General features: G+C 41.1%; 2 protein-coding genes and 1 long non-coding RNA gene across 4 annotated transcripts; 2 read left to right on the top strand and 1 right to left on the bottom strand.

Annotated features, from left to right (window-relative positions):
- Positions 1-234: 234 nt before the first annotated feature.
- Positions 235-4,329, top strand: LOC111588713 (haloacid dehalogenase-like hydrolase domain-containing 5). 2 transcript variants are annotated; one of them, XM_023299229.2, is made up of 8 exons: positions 256-553; positions 1,287-1,490; positions 1,656-1,768; positions 1,869-1,962; positions 2,047-2,080; positions 2,195-2,369; positions 2,465-2,653; positions 3,106-4,329. In XM_023299229.2, exons 1-8 carry the CDS (start codon positions 434-436, stop codon positions 3,500-3,502), a joined length of 1,326 nt encoding a protein of 441 aa, XP_023154997.1. In that variant the 5' UTR covers positions 256-433; the 3' UTR covers positions 3,503-4,329. The 2 variants fall into 2 exon arrangements, with proteins under 2 accessions (XP_035799277.2, XP_023154997.1); XM_035943384.2 differs by having other exon boundaries at positions 235-553; positions 1,869-2,080.
- Positions 2,965-6,572, bottom strand: gp9 (glycoprotein IX (platelet)). The gene is made up of 2 exons (XM_023299276.3): positions 6,365-6,572; positions 2,965-6,031 (listed from the first exon to the last, which is right to left on the bottom strand). Exon 2 carries the CDS (start codon positions 6,028-6,030, stop codon positions 5,284-5,286), a length of 747 nt encoding a protein of 248 aa, XP_023155044.2. The 5' UTR covers position 6,031; positions 6,365-6,572; the 3' UTR covers positions 2,965-5,283.
- Positions 6,573-7,459: 887 nt separating this feature from the next.
- LOC129349485 (uncharacterized) lies at positions 7,460-9,493 on the top strand. Its single transcript, XR_008602504.1, has 2 exons — positions 7,460-9,215; positions 9,319-9,493. It is a non-coding gene; the product is annotated as an uncharacterized LOC129349485 (long non-coding RNA).
- The last annotated feature ends 567 nt before the right edge of the window (positions 9,494-10,060 follow it).

The following is a 10,060-nucleotide window of genomic DNA, read 5'->3' as shown; positions in this document are numbered from 1 at the left end:
CTTTGCAGTGCAGACCACTGACCCATCCTTGAAATCTTCAGCAAAACCAAAACAAAGAATGAACGATCAGGAGGGGTGTAAACGGACGCTTGATCAATGAGCTTTCTGCTGCTTCTGCAGTGCAGCTCCTGTGATTCAGATAAACTGCTTGAGCGTGCAGCAAATGGTCTAAGCTCCACCTCGGAGTCTAAAATGGCAGCGGGGGTTGCGGTGCAGATGCAGCAAGAGACCCTCCTCCTCCTCATATGTCGTCATCGGGTGTCGCCCAGTCAAATTATAGGCGAGAAAATACCCGAAAAAAACAAGCCGAGCGAGCAGCCCAGCCAGCCAGCGCGGCCGGTGCGAGGCGGCTCATGCTGCATGTGTGATTTCTTTTTCCTCTTTTTTATTATTATTTTTTTTTTAAATTAAAACCTGGTGATAAGTAGAGGAGATGAGGGGACTCCTGTCGTTTTACCGGGGCCTGTACACCCTGAGTAACCGTCAAGCCAGGCGCAAAGCTGGGATTGTCGGTTCTCGGTGCGGGCTTTGCGGAACTCCGTCTACCAGCAAGGTACGGTGGAGCAGCCGGAACAATGCAAGGCGATACTCGGGGTCTCTTGTTACATTCTAGCAGGTCGACGTTGTGGGCAACTTTGCGGATGAGGAGAGAAACAGTCAGACATCAGGCAGCAGATGTAGCTTCACTGTTTCCTCAAGCCGCGATACAATGTGTTGCTAGTCTTGTTTTGATCAGCTGTAGAGGGAAAAGCAGTGCTTCTGTTTAGTCATTCGGTTGCATTTGGATTGCTCAAAGATTATTTGTAGTGTGCTAACAGTGTGATCAGATACCCATGCGTGCTGCTGTGTCACTTCAGGATTCCCACAATAGAGACTCACTGGCTCCACTGTGTGTTGAAAATACCATAAGGAGGACATTTTTTCCAGATTTTACTCAACACTGTCTAAAATGTTAGAAATACACCATCATATGTGGGGAAACAGGTGTTTATACATACTAGAAAGTAATCTGAAGTCATCTAACGTGACAAATAAGCCTTTGGATTAAGATAGTAACTCCAGTTTTCCTATAATGAATGAATTAATTTCTTATAATTGTGCACAATTTGACATTCTCATCTTTTAATATCATTGAAGTCCTTCTAAATCACAATTTCACCTCAGTTTTAACAGTTTTTAAACATACGTTGCAAATCAGGCATATTCTTTTGTCATACTTTTACTGTTAATAAATAAAAATGCACTTTTTGGCTCATCAACCTGCCTCCCCGCCTCCCCTTTTGCAGCCCCAGCCAGGCTTTGGGCTGCTGTTCGACATCGACGGCGTGCTCGTGCGAGGAAGGCTGCCAATCCCTGCTGCAAAAAAGGCGTTCGAGAAGCTGGTCGACTCTCAGGGACAATTTGTGGTGCCAGTTGTTTTTGTCACAAATGCAGGGAATTGCCTCCGACAAACTAAAGCAGACCAGCTCTCACACATCCTGGGAGTGCCTGTGAGTTTGAAATCACTATATGTATACTATATATGTATAAGCTGCAAGGCTGCGGTATCAAATACAACTTAATCAGACACAAAACATGCACTTTTTCTTTTTTTGTGCATTGTCCCATGACTCATCTGCTACTAACCTACCCCCTAACACTTCTTCCATTTCCAGATTACACAAGACCAAGTCATCATGTCCCATAGTCCCCTGAGGATGTTTAAGAAGTTCCATGACAAGTGTGTCTTAGTGTCGGGACAGGGACCGGTCCTGGAAATTGCTAAAAAGTATCCTGGAATCTTGTTTTGCTGTAGTTTCTTTGCATTTCTTCATTTAAAATTCAACTTGAATGATGTCCCTCATTTCTCCTTAACACTCTGTCTTCAGTTTGGGCTTTAAGAATGTTATGAGTATTGATATGCTGAGGGAATCGTACCCACTGCTGGACATGGTGGATCACAACAGGAGACCCAAACTGCCGGTGAGATTTTGCAACCCAGTGCAGAAATTAGATGTAATTTATCATATACAGAAGCACATGTTAATTTCCCTTCTTTCATTTCAGTCCAATCCTATTGTCACCCTTTCCAAGGTTGAAGGTAAAAACATGCACCTTACGTTTCAAATTCAGTTTTTATCACCTGTCAGTCTGACTTCTGATTTGTCATGTATTATTTTTGATATTCTTGATATCTTTTTAATTCCACACACAGCTGTGATTTTGTTCGGGGAGCCAGTTCGATGGGAGACCAACCTGCAGCTGATCATTGACATTTTGTTGACCAATGGCAACCTCAGCAGTGTCCACCAAACCCAAAAGATGCCTCACCTCCCCCTGCTGGCCTGTAACATGGACCTCATGTGGATGGCTGAGGCACATTCACCACGGTAGAAGATGACTTTCAGTTATTTACAGCAACAACCAAAGCACAGTGACCAAATCAATGAGCCGATCCCCCTCTCTTTGTCTCGTTTTGTCTCAGGTTTGGCCATGGGACGTTTCTAGTGTGCCTAGAGAACATCTACAAGAAGATAACCGGCAAGGACCTGAAGTACGAGGCTCTCATGGGAAAACCCAGTGAGCTGACCTACCATTTTGCAGAGTACCTCATCAGAAGCCAGGCCATGCAGAGGCAATGGAAACTTCCCGTCACCAGCCTTTACGCTATAGGGTGAGACACCAGGTTTTATGTCTTGCTTGCAAATATAGTTAACAGCATATGGAATAAGTAACGGAAGCAAAGAGATCATGAATTCACTTTTGACGCTGTCTAATAGCAACATCCAGGCAAGTATTTAAAGAAGTGGAGCGAATGAAGAGGTAACCACAGACAAGCATTTGCTCAATAATCGGTGAGAAGATACATGTATAAAAAACAGAATGCTTCCTTTTTAACTGCTCACAAGCGTTCTAGTGATATACCACACTTTACTTTCAGAACTTGCATGTTTCACTTCAACAATTTTGACGCGATTGACATCATGCTTCTGCAGCTGCTTTAATTGCTCCTTCATTGTTGAGGCATAGAAAAGCAGAAAATAAACACATTGTGGTACATTATAGCTCATATGGGCCCACTTTGTGCATAGTGCCTGAGTAGTCTCCTCCCTTCTACATCCTTAGGGATAACCTAATGACTGACATCTACGGGGCCAACCTGTACAACCGCTACCTGGAGGAGAGAGCTGCTAGAAAGAACCCCAAAGCTGTTGCTAAGATGGTGGCAGCAACGGGTTCCACCGCTGCAGTGCCCAGGGAGGAGGAGATGGACAGCCTATGGGAGAGCGAGCTGGCGCTGCCCTCTGCTACCTCCTGTAAGTCTGTTCTGGTCTGCACGGGGGTCTACAACCCCAAGGCAGAGGTGCCATCCGATGCAAACCGTTGCATCAAGGAGACTGTGTTCCACGGGCACCGGGACTTCAGATTCGACCCGGCGCTGGTGGAGCCGGGCCACATAGTGCAGGATGTGTTAGAAGCCGTTGACCTCATCTTTGAGCAGGAAAAGTTTGTGCCTCAGTAGAGTTTTCAGCTGGCGGGTTTCGTGTGGTCTCGGAGGGTCCAGGTATAGAGGGCTTAGAACATTAAACTGGGAATACCACTTAATGCATACAGCTGTAGGAGCTTAACACTGTGGACTTTGTTTAACCACCTGACAGGGCATTGAGAAAATATTGGTCCTATTTTAAACTCTTAACTTTAAGACAAACTTTAGAGAAAACGAATTATGTAACTGTTACTATCATCTGCTCTTTTTTATATTGTTTCTTTGTGATTGTCTTTATTTTCCTCTTTTTCATTAAGGAAAGGTGTAAGAACTGCCTTATTTGACCCTACTAAGTATTTTTTTAGATGATAGTATTGTTGTAGATTGTTACAAATCCTGTTACCATCCTATATTTATTACAAGAAATTTGTCAGTGTTTTTAAGAGGCATATTCAGATAACGTTTGACCTTTCTTCTCAAGGTGACTTTTATTATCGCATTTTTAGCCATTTGTTTACCCATTTTACCTGGAAAATCTATGCATGAATACGAGAGTAATACTTGTACTGTAAAAGAAAATTGTTTGATGTGCAATATTGTCGTCTAACAGTACTGTCTGTCTGCATTTTGTCTAGTTTGCCAGAGTCCTGACTAGTATTTGCACAGATCAGAGACGTCGTTGTTAAATGTTACCATATCTTCCTGCCAGAGCCGGTTTCATTTTTATGCTTACAAATTTTTAGTTCCAGAAGCAAAATCTAACTGGACATTTATTTAGATACATCAAAAGCTTTTACTGCCCCATTTGTAGTATTTCACTCACTGTAAATACCTTAAGAAAATACAAAGAATAGTTACACAGGTTCGGCAAACTGTTTGTGTCTTTTTTTCAATTAGAAAGTATCCACAACTTGTCAGAAATGGTATTGATCACTCCAATAAGATACTCATAACAGACCAAATAATGTAGAATTTTCTACAATGTATCCTCCCTTCTTCTTTCAAGGATACAAATCAAGAGTCCAATATGACTAACAAGTGAGTTGTAAAAGAAATACACTACTGTTGAAAGGTTTGGGGTCACCCAGACAAGTTCATGTTTTCCATGAAAACTCACACTTTTATTCATGTGTTAACATAGTTGCAAAAAGGTTTTCTCATCATCAATTAGTCTTTCAACACCATTAGCTAACACAATGTAGCATTAGAACACAGGAGTGATGGTTGCTGGAAATGTTCCTCTGTACCCCTATGGAGATATTCCATTAAAAATCAGCCGTTTCCAGCTAGAATAGTCATTTACCACATTAACAATGTCTAGACTGGATTTCTGATTCATTTAATGTTATCTTCTTTGAAAAGAAACTGCTTTCTTTCAAAAATAAGGACATTTCTAAGTGACCCCAAACTTTGGAATGGTAGTGTCTATACCATGCATAGAGTATCTAGACATTTCAGATTGGGTCTCAATAAGCTCAAATACAATTTAAAGTTAAATTAGCTCACAATAATGCAAGGTCATTAGTACAGTGAAAAGCACAAGACAAACTTGGATAATTCATTTTACAGTAGTTTCCGTTGCACTGTGTTGATGTGTAAAAATTCTCTGAATAAAATTAGGTTGCATTGTAAGAAAAATAAATATAGGAATTAAGCCTCAGTAAAAAGCTGCAGCAGTAAAACATGAAAAAAAGCAACTTTATTGCAAAAAAAAAAAAAACTAAAAGAAATTGGTTGTGCTGCTTTCTTACTGCCCTAACCCCTGTTTTCTGTTGGTATTGTTCATGTAATTCCACTGTAGTGGACAAAGAACTCCCTCAGGTAGCTTTTATCTTTATGTTGTGCTTCTTGTGTAGCACGTCAAGTACTTGTGGCAGTAACTCCATGTTTAGAAGCGGTTCTTCTACATCCTCTGTAAAAACGAGAGAATCCGTGTCTGCACTGACTTTGGACAGTCCGGTGTGCAGCCGCCTTCTGTGTTTGGGCCTCAGTGAGTGCAAAGAGTCTGCCTCGAATCCGGACTGTCTCTCATCTATGCTCAGAATAAAAGTGGAATTTCTGGCTAGTCTCAAGCTCCACAGAAGCAGAACAATGAGGCAGCACAGCATCACTCCCATTATGGTGTTGAATGTCCCGTCAGCACAGCTTGGCAGGGTGCAGGAGGAAAAGTGGCCATCACTGAGTTCAGCGATAGCTTTCTGAGCCACAGAGCTTGGACTGGAACAGACGGGCTGTTTTAGAACAATAGCCCTGTTCTTCAGCAGCCAGTTCCTCAGGTATTGGATCCTACAGTTACAGTGGAAGGGGTTCGCAGATAGGGAGACCTTTTTCAGGCCCACAAATCGGTCGAACAGGCCTGGAGACACTGAGGTGAGCTGGTTGTCCTTCAAATGGAGCTCTGTGGTGTCTGAAGGCACATGACGAAGCTCCGTGAGGTTTAAAGAGCTGCAGTTGACTTTTAGTCCAGCAGGAAAGAGGGCTGAGCAGAGGCAGGGCCTACCAACACTGTGTGCACTTGTTGTGGTCAGGAGGAGGAGGACAGCTATGCTTAGACCGGAGAGCATCCTGCAGGACCAGGAAAAGGTTATACCTCAAGTAGAAAAGTATTATACAAAGAAGTGAGAATGCTTTAGAAGATTCTTACAATAAAACACATAGTAAGTTGTTATATACAATTCTAAAATCAAACTGTGAAAATTAAGTTGAGTATTAGAGTAACATTAAGCAGCAAATAAATACAGTGAATCTTCATCATCTGGATTTCACTGTTAAAAGTAAATGCATCTATGTCATGAACTAAAATATGTTTTTCTGCACAGCCTGAAGCTTCAGTAAACAATGAGACATGGCTAAATGTAAAAGTGAACTCTCATCAAATATTTAAACAGGAATACAAACCTTTCAGAGTCAAGCCAACTAGGAAGTTCCTTCTTGTGGTGCCAGTCATCGTTAAGGTCTCATTGTATATTCACAGTTCTGGTTCCAATTTAACATTTGAGCTTAAGAGTATTTCAGAAGTTCTCCTGACCTCGAGGTATCTCTGTTTTGTAACTAATGCGTTATTGAACTCAGAGTAATTACACGCCCAATATAGAGCGGCGTCAGTGTGAGGAATACACCAATAACACTGCACGCTTATGGTGCATATGACATGAGGGAAATCCATCTGCTGAAATGAGATAAGGGCTTATCTATTAAAATAGTTGAAGAGAGGCAGCGTGAAGCTCTTCCAGTTAGTGTATTACTAACATCCACTGCAGTGCTGACGGGGCACTTTGCTGCAAATTACAGCTCAGATCATGCATGGCTTTATGTGGATTTGAATGTGCACATCAAGTCAAATGCTGAATGAGCTCGAGGCCAAAGAGAAAAGTGTTTCTTAATGGAAAATGTGGAGCTACAGAGCAGAACGGACATACACTGAGGCTGAATACAAGTGATCCAAGAATATCTGCAACCCAAGTCAAAGATATGACACATCCGGGTGTCCCTGTAGCTCAACAAGTTGAGCAGGCGACCAATAAGCAGGGGGTATAGGTCCGTGTATATTTTGACAATTGGATTTTCCGTTCTGAAACGGGTATTGAAAAACAAAAAACGAGTGGTTATTTGATTTTCTTTCTAGAATACAAAAATAAAATTGAAATACAAGGCGTTTTTCGTTTTCATAATCAAAAAGGAACATACGAATTTTTTTAAAATGCTTTGATTTTCATTTTATATTTAGAATAACAAAAAAATAAAATCAGTAAGAGAGAAACGAAAAAAGGTCCGTTTTTTTCATTTTCTAAGACCGGAAGTGGTCATCAGCAAGTGGGGAGCCAAACGACAAGATTGTCAGAGGGCGGAGCCAGAGAGCAGTGGTTGGTCATACCATAGATATCTATAGGAGACAGCGCGCTAGCTTAACTAGTCATATATCTATGGTCGCCAGGTGTGGTTGCGTCTGTGGCTGCTGTTGACCTGGTTTTTGGAGTAAAACATGGTAAGAAGATAAATACTTCTAACCAGTAGCATTGTTTTGTTGTACGTTAAGTTAGCGACTTGTGAAGGGTTGTGTTTTGTCGTGTTTGAGCAGTTGGTCCGGACACGTAAGCGGCTAAGTTAGCTAGCGGGCTAATTAACACAGGTGGCTAACTTACCGCTGAACACCTGTGTTAGTTGCTGCCGCTCACATGCTCACAGCATGTTGAAGCAAAACAACCAGATGAAAACTGTGATGGTGTTGGATTGTCAGACCGTAATGTTGCAGCTCAGAGCAGCTTTTCTAGCTCAGTTCATTCTGACATTCAGCTATGAATCAACACAGCAGATGGTGATCCATGCTGTGGAAGTCTCACATCTCCTGATTTAATGGAGCTGCTTTGCACTTTTTACACTGTTTATTCACCAGCACTTTATTTAATAAAAGTCCCATCTAGTTTTTATGAGGAATGTGATGTTTTAATTTCTCTGTGAATAACTGCAGTCTAATGCAACAGCTGGAGTTGTAACATCTGTCCTGATATTGATCATGAAGTGTTGATCAGAATACTTATGGTCAGCAGTCATCCCTGAAGATTTACATTAGAATCTTTGTGTTGTGAACTTTGGTAAGAAGCAGAAACTTCAGCATTGCCATGGATACATGAGTGTTAAATTCAGTCCGTGTTTCCATTTTGGGAAATGCAGTCCAGCAGATGAGTTTGTTTTTACTGCCATCTACCATTCAGTCTGAGATATTAAGAATACATAAATGTGGAAATGAACAGATTTTATTTTTATTTATTCCACAGCTGCACGCTACAGGTAAAGTTCCAGAATGTGGAGGAATTTAGTCTCACAATAAATATTATCTGAAAGTCGGGTTATCGTTGTTTATTAGCACAATACAAAAAGATTCATGTTAGACATATTCCAGTAAAGACTCTAGAATATCATGATTTATGTAAATTTACCTCAATAATATGAATGTTCAGGTTAAGATGGTGCAGTGATATTTATTATGTAAGTTTAACTGATTAAAGTTTATGACTGCACTACAGTATTATTTATATTTACATCATTATTATATTTAGGGTCAGACCCTATAGTATTGAGATTAAGAACTCAAATATTCTATAAAATGTAAATACACTGAACTCATTTGGATATATTTAAGTGAGACTCTACAATATTATTTGACACAAATCCATCTAAATCAAAATTTTAATCATTTTTACTCCAAACATTTACTGATTTAAATATTAAAATCACTCCTTTCTAATCCTCTGCTGTACGTTCAAACCTGAGGCCTTAAATAGAAACACACAAGTATCTGATTGAAGGAACTTCTGCAGAGTCCTGGTTCCAGAACATGATGATAGAATTATAGACAAACTTTAACAAAAGCTGCCTGAGAGTTGACAGGTTTTTATGTTAGATTTTGTTCAGTAGTTTAATGAGTTATCAGCAAAAATCTAATGTTGATTTGATGAACTTCATTTCCTAAAACATCCAGAATTGGCGCTCATATCTTTGGCAGCTGTAAAGTTTCTGCTCCTTCAAAGTTCACAACACAATGAATGAATTCCTAAAACACTCTCAATGCTGGAGAGCGTTTGTGATGCTGAAGCAGTGATCAGTTTTTCTGTTTCTTCTCTGGAGATGCACAATGAGGGACGTCTGCAGAGACTGAGAAAGAGTCTCACCACATCCTGACATGAGGAAAAAGACTTTATTGAAGACTACAATGAGAAAAACTATCAGACAGCAGACGGCTGCATTCAAGGTGAGCTCTGAACATTTGATCTGGAACAGGAATTCAATAACTGCAGCATGAGCTTCATTTCAGTCTGTAGCTGCTGAATTCATGATGAATCATCTGGCACTAGAGAAGAAGACCATCAAACATCCATGTCAGCTGATGGAGGTCCAAGAGTCTCACCGAACAAACAACCTACAGAGTGAAGACCTCAAATCTGATTGGACGGCCTCCTATTCAGCCACGTGTGAACAAATGCCTCTAAGTTGATTTGTTTTCTAAAATAAATCTAGTAGGAGTCCTAATCTATGCCTGTGTGTTTGCTTCTTTACACCGCTGTTAACAGTTTAGGCTGTTAGATTGTTCCAGATAAGACGAGTACAAGATACTTCAGAGCCGTTCTACCACGAGCCTGACAGGAAGAACTCCAAAAGCTACTGAATGTTCCTGTGGTCCCCTCAAGGCTACAGGAGGAGCCCTACGAGGACGAGCCGGTCCACCTGATGGCGGCCAGTCGCTGCTGTTCAAAGCCAACACCGACTACGTGGACTTCTACTGGACCACACGGAGGCCTTCAAACCGGACCAACAAGTTCACCGACTCCCCGACTCGTGGGTCTGAGGACGCCGCCGAGCCTCGGCCCAGCCGGCCTCCTGTCTGTGGGTGTTTGAGTGCTGAGAGGTTTGTGGATGTAAGTGAACATGTCTGTGTTGAAACAGCAGCTTTTGACTCACTAACGCCGGGAAAAACCAAGAGCTCCTTTATTTGTGACTTCCACTAAAAAAAACTGATGAAAATAAGTTTGCCAGGGTTCTGACTGATAACAGATTATTAAATGATGAAAATAATCGTTTAAATATTCCTTTAAACAA

The sequence above is a fragment of the Amphiprion ocellaris genome, chromosome 8 (genome assembly GCF_022539595.1).
Source record: "Amphiprion ocellaris isolate individual 3 ecotype Okinawa chromosome 8, ASM2253959v1, whole genome shotgun sequence".
NCBI lineage: Eukaryota > Metazoa > Chordata > Actinopteri > Pomacentridae > Amphiprion > Amphiprion ocellaris.
Note: the sequence above shows the minus strand (reverse complement) of the source record. Positions and strands in the feature narration are given on the sequence as shown.

Excerpts from the sequence above, each read along its gene's own strand:
- LOC111588713 (XM_035943384.2), top strand. The coding sequence starts at position 434 with ATGAGGGGACTCCTGTCGTTTTACCGGGGCCTGTACACCCTGAGTAAC. Across the intron at positions 1,769-1,868 it reads GTCCTGGAAATTGCTAAAAA|TTTGGGCTTTAAGAATGTTA; the intron begins GTATCCTGGAAT and ends CTCTGTCTTCAG. Across the intron at positions 2,370-2,464 it reads GCTGAGGCACATTCACCACG|GTTTGGCCATGGGACGTTTC; the intron begins GTAGAAGATGAC and ends GTTTTGTCTCAG.
- gp9 (XM_023299276.3), bottom strand. The coding sequence starts at position 6,030 with ATGCTCTCCGGTCTAAGCATAGCTGTCCTCCTCCTCCTGACCACAACA.